The 13,278-nt window shown below is 36.9% G+C and overlaps 3 protein-coding genes across 3 annotated transcripts in view; 1 reads left to right on the top strand and 2 right to left on the bottom strand.

Annotated features, from left to right (window-relative positions):
- LOC120634759 (tyrosine-protein kinase-like otk) overlaps positions 1-13,278 on the bottom strand; it is a 65,860-nt gene that overhangs the window by 15,448 nt on the left and 37,134 nt on the right. The window contains exons 3-7 of the mRNA XM_039905537.1: positions 5,701-5,772; positions 4,893-5,008; positions 3,732-3,882; positions 2,326-2,469; positions 1,296-1,341 (exon numbers count right to left, since the gene is read on the bottom strand). Coding sequence (XP_039761471.1) covers positions 1,296-1,341; positions 2,326-2,469; positions 3,732-3,882; positions 4,893-5,008; positions 5,701-5,772 — 529 coding nt within the window. The remainder of the gene's footprint in view (positions 1-1,295; positions 1,342-2,325; positions 2,470-3,731; positions 3,883-4,892; positions 5,009-5,700; positions 5,773-13,278) is intronic.
- Positions 6,334-8,826, top strand: LOC120634883. The gene is made up of 2 exons (XM_039905733.1): positions 6,334-6,725; positions 8,138-8,826. Exons 1-2 carry the CDS (start codon positions 6,557-6,559, stop codon positions 8,758-8,760), a joined length of 792 nt encoding a protein of 263 aa, XP_039761667.1. The 5' UTR covers positions 6,334-6,556; the 3' UTR covers positions 8,761-8,826.
- LOC120634882 (protein ALP1-like) lies at positions 6,775-9,350 on the bottom strand. The gene is made up of 2 exons (XM_039905732.1): positions 8,823-9,350; positions 6,775-7,961 (listed from the first exon to the last, which is right to left on the bottom strand). The coding sequence occupies exons 1-2, from the start codon at positions 9,125-9,127 to the stop codon at positions 7,088-7,090; spliced, it is 1,179 nt and encodes a 392-aa protein (XP_039761666.1). The 5' UTR covers positions 9,128-9,350; the 3' UTR covers positions 6,775-7,087.

Raw genomic sequence — 13,278 nt, 5'->3', positions numbered from 1 at the left:
ATTACGAATCGTCTCGCTCGTAGGTTTGATGACTTCCAGCCTCCCGAACAAGCCGGTTTCCGTAAGGGCTTTAGTACCATAGACCACATTCATACGCTGCGGCAGGTTATACAGAAGACTGAAGAGTATAACCGGCCACTTTGCTTAGCGTTTGTGGACTATGAAAAAGCCTTTGATTCGGTGGAAACTTGGGCTGTGTTTAGGTCACTGCAGAGATGCCGAATTGACTACCGGTATATCCAAGTGTTGCAGTGTTTGTACAAAAACGCCACTATGTCAGTTCGTATACAGGATCAGACTACGAGACCAATCCAATTGCAGCGAGGCGTGCGACAGGGAGATGTTATCTCCCCGAAACTATTTACCGCTGCGTTGGAGGACGTCTTTAAGCTTCTGGATTGGAACGGACTTGGCATCAACATTAACGGCGAGTACATCACTCAACTTCGGTTTGCCGACGATGTAGTCATAATGGCAGAGACTCTGGGAAACCTAAATACGATGCTCAATGGCCTCAGCAGAGCTTCTCAACAGGTTGGCCTACGAATGAACATGAGCAAGACGAAGATTATGTCTAATGCTCATGTTCCGCTCTAACCAGTAATCGTTGAGAATACTGCACTCGAAATTGTTGACGAATACGTATACCTAGGACACACGATCCAGTTAGTTAGGTCCAATTTCGAGAAGGAGGTGAACCGCCGAATCCAACTCGGATGGGCAGCGTTCGGGAAACTTCGTGCCATCTTTTCGTCAAAAATCCCTCAGTGCCTGAAGACGAAAGTCTTCGAACAGTGCGTGTTGCCAGTGATGACCTATGGCTCTGAAACATGGTCGTTAACTGTGGGCCTCATAAGAAGGCTTAGAGTCACTCAGCGGGCGATGGAGAGAGCTATGCTCGGAGTATCTCTACGCGATCGAATCAGAAATGTGGAGATTCGTAGAAGAACCAAAGTTACCGACATAGCTCAACGAGTCGCGAAGCTTAAGTGGCAATGGGCCGGGCACATAGTTCGGAGAAAGGATGGACGTTGGGGTCCAAAGGTGCTGGAATGGCAGCCCCGTACTGGTAAGCGCAGCGTTGGTCGACCCCCAACGAGGTGGACAGACGACATTAAGCGCGTCGCAGGTAGCCGTTGGATCCAAGCGGCTCAGAATCGTGGAACTTGGAACTCCCTACAAAAGACCTATGTCCAGCAGTGGACGTCTATCGGTTGATGTGATGATGATGATGATGATGAAATAAAATAAAAAAATGGGGTTTAAAAATCTATTTATGATTTTTTTATACACACCTTGATATAGAAGCGTTCGCACTTCCCTCAATTTCAACACGCTCTTCTGAAACAATATCGAAAACACTTTATGGTAAATTAGCTTTAGCCGCTGAATCCAAACGGCACAAAACCGTGGAATTTGGAACTCCCTACAAAATACCTATGTCCAGCAGTAGACGTCTATCGGTTGATATAATGCTGATGATAGATGACATACTGAAAGTGTCACAATAAATAATTTTATCATTTTTACTAGAGCTGTCTTTAACGATTTTCTTCCACGTACAACTGATAAGTTGTACAAAATCATCCTCTACGCAACATTAAACCCCGACCACAATAGGGCTACAATAGGGACTACAATAGGGCTGTGACGTCACTTTTTTTTTTGTTTGGTTTACCAACAGCTTTACTTTTCAAAAAAACAATTTAAACTAGCTTAAACGGTATGAAGACAATATATAAATCTACTTACAGGTAAACACCGCAAGCAATAAATAGTGTTAAACTAGCTTACAACTACACAAAAAAGATGGAAGTGTATTCAGTGTAGGCAAGATATAAAATAGGCAATATATAAAATTTCATTGAAGCCATCAAAACTATTTGCAAGATGTATTACTGCTATTTTATGTTACCATAAAAAGCTAACATTAACTAACTATATAACATTAATAAAAAGTAAATCAAACGAACAAAATAATATGATTAAATAAATACAAAGCATAAAATAAAGATACAAGTCATACAATTTTTTTTTTTTAAATCTCGATATATCATAAAAACAAATTCTTAATTTTGTAAAATGTACAAATAGAGACACTTTTAATAAGTATCACTTGATATTTGTTAGATATTTCCTGAATTAATTATCGTTTTCATTTCGATTAGTGACGGCGGATTTTAATGACAGTACTCTGGTGGGTACTTTGATATAAAGTCTTGTATTGAGACTCAGATGGCGCGATGGTAACACCCGGTGTCGCATTTATAGTATAAGAATAATATGGCTTTTTCCTAGATCGGTATCAAACAGTAGATTGCTTACGTTGCTGGTGTAAAATGGTGAGGTTCCTATCCCAATGTGTGGTTGGAGGGGGGTCCCCGGTGGCTACGCAGTTCAAGGACACACTCTGTCCCACCGTCACGTGCATCTGTTGATCTGGCAGAGGTTCCAACACGCGGGGCGCAACTAGACGTGAAATAAAAATATACAACTTGTGATAGAGGTACGTTATGCACTGTCTCTGAGTCTTATCTGTAAAAACCGAAACGCTTTTAGTTTTTAAGTAAACAACAGCCATAGTTTTTACCGAGAGAAATCAGATACCTTCCTCTAACATCACATGCACAATTAAAATCCAGTGACTCCTGTCACAATATGCGCGGTACTCAGTGGCGTGCACTGGGATCCTTACCAGGGTATGCAATACAGCAGGAAAATTGCGTGAAATCGCAAAACTCCCCCTCTTATACGAGCTATATATAAATTTTAGGGTAGGCAGTGCTTTCGTGCATGTATGAAGTGCACATTACAATTTGATTTTAATTCTTTTTTAATTTTTTTAACATATTAATTAGTAAAATATACTAGGACAATACACACACCGCCATCTAGTACCAAAGTAAGCGTAGCTTGTGATATGGGTACTAAGAGAACTGATGAATATTTTTATGAATAATATAAATACTTATAATATACATATAAACACCCAGACACTGAAAAACATTCATGTTCTTAACACAAACATTTTCCAGTTGTGGGAATCGAACCCACGGCCTTGGACTCAGAAAGCAGGGTCGCTGCCCACTGCGCCAATCGGCCATCGCCCGTCGATTGTATTTAAAATGTAACTAATTTTGAAATTACGAGTATATGCAAACGTTGTGAAAACCTGTTAATAGGCTTTACATTCACTTGGCTCACAACAAAGAAACATGGACGAGTTAAAAATATAATAGCTGATCGTTTTCCCAAATAAATAACACAATAATATACAGTACGGTACGGGGAAGCGGTGATAGCGCAGTGGCTCGGAGCTCGACTTTACTTTCGTCGCTTTCCAAGTTCAAATCCTAGCACGCACCTAAAACTTTACTAAGTTATATGAATTTCAAGGTTTTAAAAATTTCCCTTTGACTGTGAAGGAAAGTATTGAACTGCATGCCTTATAGTTCTACATAATGTTTTCAAAGGTCTGCGGAGTCCACTAATCCGCACTGGGCCAGCGTGGCGGGCCACGGCCTTAGCAGGGTCTCATTATGGGAGAAGACCAGTGCCCTGTATTCAGTGGCGTGCATAAATCAGGTACATGGCATATAATGGAAAAATTCCCCTATGATAAGACTTATATAAAATAATTTGGGTAGGCAGTGCTTTTGTGCAGGTGTGAAGTGCACGCCACTGCCTGTAGTGGGTCGGTATGACGATGATGATAATATAAATATACGTACTGACAACGTCCAAGGTAATATTCGATGTTATGACGACTTCCCCGTCGGTGGCGCGACAAGTATAGTTGCCCGCGTGGTGTCTCTGAGCGTCTGTTACCATCAGGGTACCGTTCGCCGAAGTCACCCCCTTCGGGAGAGGTTCGGAATCGTTCTGAAAAAATGGACGTTAGAGGATATTTTATTCAATTATTTATTTATTTATTAGCTGTTCAAGGGAAACAAACAGTACATATAAAAGTAATGCCGTATTTTTATATCACATAAGCCAATGAAGTTTCCACAACTTAGTTATACATAACATTTACCACAATTGCTAGCGAAAATTATACAAAAAAAGAAAAAAAAATTAAATTAAAACAAAAACTTTAAAGCTTATAATACTTATTTTGCCATAATAAATTACCTAAAAGTGCCAATTTTTATTATTTTTTTAATGATGTGATATGGCAAGATGCCCTTGGGGCCCCATGTAAAATCGTTGTAATAAAATAAATAAATATACTACAAAAATACACTCATCGCCTTCTTATGGGTTATGGGTACTAAGATAACTGATGAATATTTTTATGAATAATATACATAAATACTTATAAAATACAGATAACCCAGACACTGAAATACATTCATGTTCATCACAAAAACGTTTTCCAGTTGTGGGAAACGAACCCACGGCCTTGGAAAGCAAGGTCGTAAGGGCCCTTTATATATAGTATGGTGGGCATACTATATATAGAGGGCATCCCTTAATATGTATGTAAAGAAAACCTCTTTTCTCGAGTTCATATATCGAACCTTTTTCTTGTATTTTCACAGGTTAGTGAATATAATATTTAACAAATATAATTTATCTCAATAAGTTCAAAGTTTATATAAAACGTAAGCTTACGATAAAAAAGCTTGGGTGTGAATTGCTCTAGCTTTATAGCTTAATATAAATTTACTGTGAGATGGTGATAACAAAAAATATATTTACCCAGCTAAGTTTGTTGTGGGCTCTTCTTGGACCAGAGCGCGTTTGGAACCCTCGTAGCTTTAGGTTTAAGTTGGCGAACGAAGTTATCACCATCCCCTTACAATTATGTAAACATATATGTATGAACGCTTAATATTATTTTTTAACGTTTATAATTTCTTTTTTAGGAGAGGCATTTATATTATTACCAGAAACCACTGCACAGTGGGTGCAATTCCCCCGGCCACCTTGCAATGTATCTTGCCCGAACTGTTCAGCTCCAATTTCTTACTGTACGGCTCTGGTTCAAAGCGTAGCGCGCCATCTGTGGACGAGTAGAGGTAGCGTATTAGTTGATATATTTTACATAGATGGCGTTACTAGTTTTTAAGATATATTTTTAAAAAATACTATTTACAACCGTGGAATTCTTAGATGAAGGAGCTCCTATAGTAGTACTATTTATCCTAGGTTAAATTTTTTTCTAAGCATCTTCCAGCAACAAATTAGCAACAAATTGACCCTTATTTACTTGATTGATCAGTCGACATTCAGTGATTCCCACGCTATCTTAATGTAAAGTTAGCGTTATTGCCGATTTTATGCGATCGGTTAGAGCAACAAAATTAATTTTTTAGCAACAAAAAAGCAACAAATTTCGGGGTTTTTTTTTTTAATTTCGCTAATTTTACGTCGCCTTTTTTTTAGACTTGTCCTTCACCGTTGAATCAAGTGATATTTTAAACGCACATAACTCAGAGAAGTTAGAGCTGAGTGCTGGGATTCGAACTCGGCGGTCCGAAAGGGAAGTCGAAGTACTACCCACTGAGCTATCTCATTGTGGAAGGAGACCCGTGTGGAGGTTCGTCGATGATGATGGATTTACTATTCTAGTTAATACAGTTATTAACTAGAATCATCATCATGTCGTCTGTCCACCTCGTTGGGGGCCAGACGATATTAAGCGCGATAATTAACTAGAATAGTAAATAGTATTATAGTACAATAGTATTTTACCATTCGCAGCGCGATGCCGTCTGCTTTGTCTATGGAATCGAACTCTGTGCCCAGCAGTGTGATGTGCAGCTTCTAAAAAAAAATATATATATGTATATATATAAAAAAATACTATAACTTGCTGTGCTATCGATACTCGAATACGAATCCGCGCGTGCCAAATTTAAAGAAATAGTTATTAATGTAGCTTTGCAATATATTTAAAATAATTTAATCTTTATTAAACAAGAAATGCGCATAAATTAGTGATATCTGCATATCTGAGAACAGTAGGGAAATCCTTTGTAGGGATGGGTATATGCTGATACCGAAGGTAGATACTATTAGATCTAACTTTAGCTATTACTTTTTTTTATTTTTTTTTATTGTTCAACTTAAGAGTAAAACAATTTACGACAACTAGGTTACTCTCCTCATCTCAAACCACACAGAGTTTATGTGACAAGGTATTAATGATATTCATTTTAAAAACAATTTTTTTTTATTATTTAAGTTTATCAATGTATTGAAACACATTTAATGAATCGTGGTTACTATACGATTGATGAATTCCTTAAGGCCGCTCCGCTCCATATCTCGCAAGATAGAAAAAATCTAAAGATTGTAAAACTGTAAGGGCGCTTGTACACGCTAAGAAAAAACGCCGGGCGTACCTAAGAATTCGTGTCGTAACTAGAAAATAACTGTGTACACTGCTCGCAGCGGTGCACGAAAAAAAATCTTGTCTGCGCAAGACACGACGCGGCGAACGTTGTTGCGGAGCGGCGGGGGGGCGGTGTAGTAGGGTTGAGCCAGCCCAGTTTTTGTTGTGCGTTGTGCGTTTGGTGTGGACGTGTATTGCAGCGTAGAGTACAAAATGGCTGATGAGTTACTTATAACTTTAGTAGAAGGACGACCGGTATTGTGGGACAAAACTTTAGACATATATAAAGATAAAAGACTCACATACGAAGCATGGAGAGAAATATTTACTATCTTAAACAAAGACTTCGACGAAATGACAAATGTCAAAAAAAATGAATATGGTAAGTACATACAACATATTACTATCTTTTTACAATTTTCAAAAATACAGATTACTAGATATATTCTATATAGCTATATATTATTATAAATATTAATCATTGTCGTTACCCACATTAAATACATCTACAATAAAAGATTTAAGTTGCAAGCAATCATAAGTTCAATAGCGCTAAGTAGCATACGGACACGGCTTTGCTAAAAACGATAATGACTAATACTTATAATAAAATACGTATAAACATGAAAAAAAATATAACATGTAATTGTTTATTTAAACAATATGGCAGGTAAGAATAATTCCTTGTTTCACACTTTTTGGATTAAAATTTAGTAGTCGGGTTTTAGTTTTAGAACTTATTTTTTATGTGTATTTATCTTGCCATGGCAGTGATCCTTCATCAGAGGAAAAATATTCAGTATATTTTTGACGAATTTCGTCTGCTGTGAGATTATTGCCTTCTAAATGCAATGGACTATTTAATCGGTCTCGATTGATTAAAGGCTCAACGTGACCTTCTTCTGTATGAATAAAATTTTGCAAAACGCAAGTAGTTTTTACAATAGCAACTGTTAAATCGAGACTTAAGTTTAAAGATCGGTGCAGAATTCTCCATTTGTTGGCCATTATTCCAAATGCACACTCGACGTATCTTCTTGCCCTTGTCAAGCGATAATTAAATATCTTTTGTTCTTTTGTGAGTTCGTTACCACCGTAGGGTCGAAGTACGTTAGCATGAAGTGCGAAAGCTTCATCAGCTACAAAAACATATGGTAATATATAGTTAGTATTTATTATAGAGCATGGGGATGGTATGTTTAACGTATTGTCAACAAGTTTTTTCCAAAACTGTGTTTCTTTGAAAACATTTGAATCACATTCTTTACCATACGACCCTACATCAATAAAAATGTAATTGTAGTTGGAATCCACAATAGCCATGAGAACAATAGAAAAGAAATGTTTATAATTTAAAAACATTGATCCACTTTCTTCGGGTTTAATTATTCTAATATGTTTCCCGTCCAGTGCTCCAAGACAGTGTGGAAAATTGGCATTTATTTCATATCTTTGTGCTATATTCAACCATTCTTCTTGTGTTGGCATCCGCATATAAACTGTAGATAATTCTGACCAAATATGATGAGTAACTTCACGTACAATGTTCGCTATTGTTTTTATTCCGATTCGAAAATCGAAATGAAGACGTGCGAAGGTATCTCCAGTTGCCATGTATCTGTAAAAAATTGTAACAATGTCTTAGAGCAAGAACACACTTGCAACTTGCAGTGCGATTAATTGCAAGTGTGTTCTTACTCTTACAATGAGGTCATTTCCTTTTTTATATGAAGTTTATGTCTACTTGCAATAGATGGTACCTACTTTCTAACGGTAGTTCGTTTTTTGTTTCAGCAAAGTCTACAGCAAAAAAATGGACAAGTTTGCGAGATAGGTGGATGAAATGTCACAGAAGACTTAAAGAAATGAAATCGGGATCGGGTGCTAAGAAGATTCGTAAATGTGATTTTTACGACGAAATGTTATTTTTGACAAAAATTGTAACACGCCGAGACACTGAGTCAAATATACCCGAAACAACAAACGTGGAAAAAAGTCCCGTAGAACATACACCGATCGCGAAAAAAAAGAAACAGGATGTTAGCGAGGTGGACAAAAATATGGCAGAATTTATAAAGGCTGTTACCAAAGAAGAAGAGAGCCGTGCCATGTCATTTTTTAAAAGTATAGCTCCGAGTGTTGATAAGTTCAGTGATGAGGAAATGGTGGATTTCCAGTTTGAAGTTTTAAAACTTGTGCGTTCTACGCAACAACGAAAGGGAAGTGATGTTCATCATACTCGACATACCGGCCCATCATACTCGACTCGACCAGGTTACAGTACTCAAAAATCTACATCCATTGAATTTGACACCGAAACTATTAGTAGTGTGGAAACATCGCATACAGATGAATTTCACTTTGACTTTTCTGAAGAATATGAACATGTGGAGTCTGTTGAATTTGGAAACATGTAACACTTCAAAGACATTTATTATTGTATAACGTTCAAATCAATATGCTTAAAAAAATTACTTACCTTAATGTTACGGCCAATCTAATGTATGGAGGAATACTTTCTCGCATTTTGGTATTTTCATGTCGTATATTATTTTCTATTGTTGTCAAAAGCTTGTCAAACGTAGACATTTTCATGCGAAAATAATCCACAAATTTTTCCTCATGTTGTCGCATGACACGGTAAAGGGTAATGAACCCGCCAAACTCATTTTTCTCTTGTATAATTGGATGAACCCAGTAAAGTCTCTTGTTTTTTGTTTCCTTTTTTATTTTGTTATAATAATAATATGCAATTATCATTCTTTTTTGCTTTGTAGTTAACATTTATATAAATAAACGAAACTCACTGATTACACTTGTTATTACTTGCGCGCCCTACGCCCGACTGTCGACTGCACGAAAAGAATCGTGTCGTGTACACGTTTCCATTGGTCTTGTCTGCGGAAGACACGAAAAGTTTTCGTGTGTGGAACAGACAAAATTCTTGTCGTCTACACGAAAAATTTGTCTTGTCTGTCGCAGGAACGGCAAATTTTCTTAGCGTGTACAAGCGCCCTAAAATTATGTTGAAAAAGAGCAATCTGCTGAGTTTCTTGCCGGCTCTTCTCGGTAGAATCTGCCTTCCGGTGTTAGAGTCACTACAAACAGACTGACTTGACGTTTCAAAAGTGCTTATAAACTAACCTAACTGAAATAAATAAATTTTGAATTTTATGTACTTAAACACAACTCGTTGGATTGTTAGATGCTCCCATTCTTATAAATTGTATTGGTGGTATTGCATTTTTTTCTTATGAAAAGAATTTTTTATCTTGTCAGAGACGAGAGCGGAGCCTGCTTTCAAGCAGCCTTGTCGTTAAGAAATCCATCAATCGTATAGTAACCGCGATTTATTAAATGTGTTATAACACATTGTTTAAACTTATATGCATTGGCATATATTATAAAATTCTAAAAGTCTAAATTGTCTTTAATGATTTTAACTAGCCTGAGAAATATATAAGTATGGCGTAGATTTCGGTATAGTTGAGAGCGGTTTCCTTTAGCAAAAAAGTTAATTAAAGATTATACCTTTCGCAAATTATTATTTGAACGCAAGCCCGGCTTTTCGACTTCTTTGGTAATACCGCCACTGAACCATACGTACAAAAGCATCGCACCCGATCCCATCAAAGTCAAAGCACTCCCGAACTAAGTGTTTTAACAGGTTCCGACCACAAATGGTGGTGTAATACGGTGATAATTGACAGGCAGAACTGACGGAGTGCAGTTAGCGCGGAAAGACAAACGTAGGGTGGACATGTTTGTTTATTTATCCCCTTTGGAGCGTTCATTTTGTAAAGATTAAAGCTTAAGGAAATATGTACGTGCGGAGAGATTTTGTTTGTTTTCATTTCGAAAGCATCACAAGGTTGATTGATGCCACTGCGTCGGCGTGATTCAAACTTATACTTAGGCTTCGGCCGTGGCTAGTTGCCACCCTACCGACAAGGACGTGCGACCAAGCGATTTACAATGTTGACAACAAAACAGGCCAATCATATTTTCTAAGATATTAGTTTCCGGGATGCTAAAGAAAGATGCAAACTAAAGAGTGAATAATCTATTTGTAAAACATTAAATATTTATTTGTTTATTTTTATTTATTTAAACTCTTTATTTGTAAACCATTACACAGTTAGGAAAATAAAGGACGAATAGAGTGAAACACATTTAGAATTATAATGGAATAATTAAATTACACACAGCCAATATATGACGGCCGATTAGCGCAGTTTGCAGCGACCCTGCTTTCTGAGTCCAAGGCCGTGGGTTCGATTCCCACAACTGGAAAACGTTTGTGTGATGAGCATTAATGTTTTTCAGTGTCTGGGTGTTTATATGTATATTATAAGTATTTATATATTATTCATAAAAATATTCATCAGACATCTCAATACCCATAACACAAGCTACGCTTACTTTGGGGCTAGATGGCGATGTGTGCGTTGTCGTTGTATATAAAAGAAAAATTACTATTTTAGTATTTAATATCAACCAAACTTGCAGTGACGTCACAACTTTTAACGAAGAAGCATTAAACTAAAATAAGATAATATATTAAAAATTACTCCTTGAAAATCACAGCTAATTATAATTAACTAGCTTTTGCCCGCGGCTTCGCTCACGTTAAGTTCAATCTTTGATTTGGTAAATTTTAACTATAAAGATTTGAAAAAAACTAACAGTAAAATATGATTGTAAATTATTTAAAAAATGTGAAACTTTAAAATTATCATCCCTATTTGGTGCCTTTTGAGTTGAAACAAGTATTTCTTTATTTTTAATCAAAAACCTAAAATCAAATTTTTAATGGATGTTTTAATGGATTTTTAACTTGAAAAATAAATTAATGAAAGAAGGATCTTATACAAACTTTCATCCCCCATTTAACCCTCTTAGGGTTGGAATTTTAACAAATCCTTTCTTAGCGGATACCTAGGTTGTACTAACTACATATGTGCAAAATTTCAGCCCGATCCGTCAAGTGGTTAGAGCTGTGCGTTTATAGATCAGTCAGTCAGTCAGTCTGTCACCTTTGCTTTTTATATCCTAAAGCTAACTTAAAAATCATACAGAAGTCACGTGACGCAAATATGGCGTAGCTGGTTGGTTTCACTTGTTAGTAAGTGACTTCTATATTACTGAATATTAGTATAATGCTAATTTATTATCAAAAAGTAAATACTGTATCCAAACTCAACAAATAATTATCGAATATTAAAATTTACATCAAATAAGCATCTTCTTTAAGTGGCGTATTTATTGGTGGATTTCGGAACTCGTAACAATAGTTTATTATTTTGAATGTAAAATATTATATTCAGTTTCCATGTTAAATTGAATAAGAGACAAAACTAGCGAAATGTGTGAATTCTCTTATTTATACTCTTTATTTGTATTGCACATCAAGTTCAGAAAAAAAAACAGATTTCTCCAAGTTGGTAGTAGGATTCTGTATCATCGATTTTCATATCACATAGATTCTAAGGCAGTTACACAGAAAAAAACATTTTCCGTAGTAACGACCTCCGAATGGTCACCGCACTATAAGTCAAGAAACACGCCCGCCGTTTGATGTGGCCGTAAACGCGCATCTGTTTGTGTTTACGCACGTTTTGTTATAACTTACCAAAAATGTAACCCCCGTTCAGAGAGAGGTTCACTATACGCATAAATCTTCTTTTATAAATTACAAGACCAGTGGGTCTAGAATATATTTGCAATGATATTTGCAGGAAGTTTGGGTGTATACTAGGCATCTATCCATCCTAATAACTAATGGCAAATGTATGGTTGTAAATTTGGCTCTATTTCAAATAGTAATTTTAGCATTAAAAACAAAGCCGGGAATTACAGATAGTAACTGCAGGCTTTAGCGTCAACAGGAAGGCTTGTTTACTATTTCGTCCCGTCGACCCGTCAGTCTGTCATAACCATAAAGGTAAGGAGAAATAGAAGAAAGAAGAAAGAAAAAGGGAAACCGAGAGACCGATTTCGATGCTCAACATGCATTTCTAACTTTTAAGAACTGTGTGCTTTAAAAAATATATATATCACTTGCTATAACGGCGCAGGTTTCCGCACTTAGTCCTTTGTTATTCAATGTGACCATAGATTATCTCAAGAAAGACTGTCAGAAACCCGTACCGTGGAACATCTTGTACGCAGACGATGTCGTGCTCATATCTGTCACTGTTGCAGAGCTGCAAAGCCAATTAAATCTCTGGATAACATCATTGGTCTTAGAATCAGCCGAGGAAAAACTGAGCACATGTCCTGCATATTCGATGGTACAACCGACAACACCCAAATTAAATTCTATATTAATAATACCCGTATTCCCACAGTTAAGCAATTCAAATACCTCGGATCGATAATAAGCAACGATAGTAAAACCTGCACTACTACTAATAAGTGGAGACAGCTCACAGGCGTAATGTGTGACAGAAGAATGCCCCTAAAGATCAAAGGGAAACTATACAAAACTGCAATCCGCCCTGCCATACTGTATGGCACAGAATGCCGGGCCTCTACCAAAAAGCACAGCACAAACACACCAATGAGACGCGCATGTTAGCGCATGTTCAGAGTATTCTCAAAGGCGTGTGGAGTCAATTGTCTTGGCCAGCGTGGTGGACTACCCTGTTAAATTCTGAGAGGAGACAGTGGGCCAGTAACGGGTTTACGTTAGTGATGATAAAATTTCAGAAATTTTCGGACCATTACGATATGAGATATCCGTCATATCTTTGTAAATGCCCTACTGCAGAGCATGGTTTTGTAGTAGAAAAGCTTTTGATTGCCTAGCTCGTCCTAAAAAGTGAAGAAAAAAATTCCGAGGAAACCTGGCATTGCCTGAGAGTTCATCACTTCCTACACTTTCGAAACCTTTGTCCTAAGAGGAGACTAGTGCATAAAACTGGACTGGAATG

This window comes from Pararge aegeria, chromosome 25, assembly GCF_905163445.1.
Source record: "Pararge aegeria chromosome 25, ilParAegt1.1, whole genome shotgun sequence".
In the NCBI taxonomy this organism is placed as follows: Eukaryota; Metazoa; Arthropoda; class Insecta; order Lepidoptera; family Nymphalidae; genus Pararge; species Pararge aegeria.
Note: the sequence above shows the minus strand (reverse complement) of the source record. Positions and strands in the feature narration are given on the sequence as shown.

What these genes read in the sequence shown, in the direction of transcription:
- LOC120634883 (XM_039905733.1), top strand. Translation starts at nt 6,557, where the DNA reads ATGGCTGATGAGTTACTTATAACTTTAGTAGAAGGACGACCGGTATTG. An exon ending in TGTCAAAAAAAATGAATATG is followed by an intron (nt 6,726 to 8,137) that starts GTAAGTACATAC and finishes TTTTTGTTTCAG; the next exon opens with CAAAGTCTACAGCAAAAAAA.
- LOC120634882 (XM_039905732.1), bottom strand. Translation starts at nt 9,127, where the DNA reads ATGTTAACTACAAAGCAAAAAAGAATGATAATTGCATATTATTATTAT. An exon ending in AGATTGGCCGTAACATTAAG is followed by an intron (nt 7,962 to 8,822) that starts GTAAGTAATTTT and finishes AATTTTTTACAG; the next exon opens with ATACATGGCAACTGGAGATA.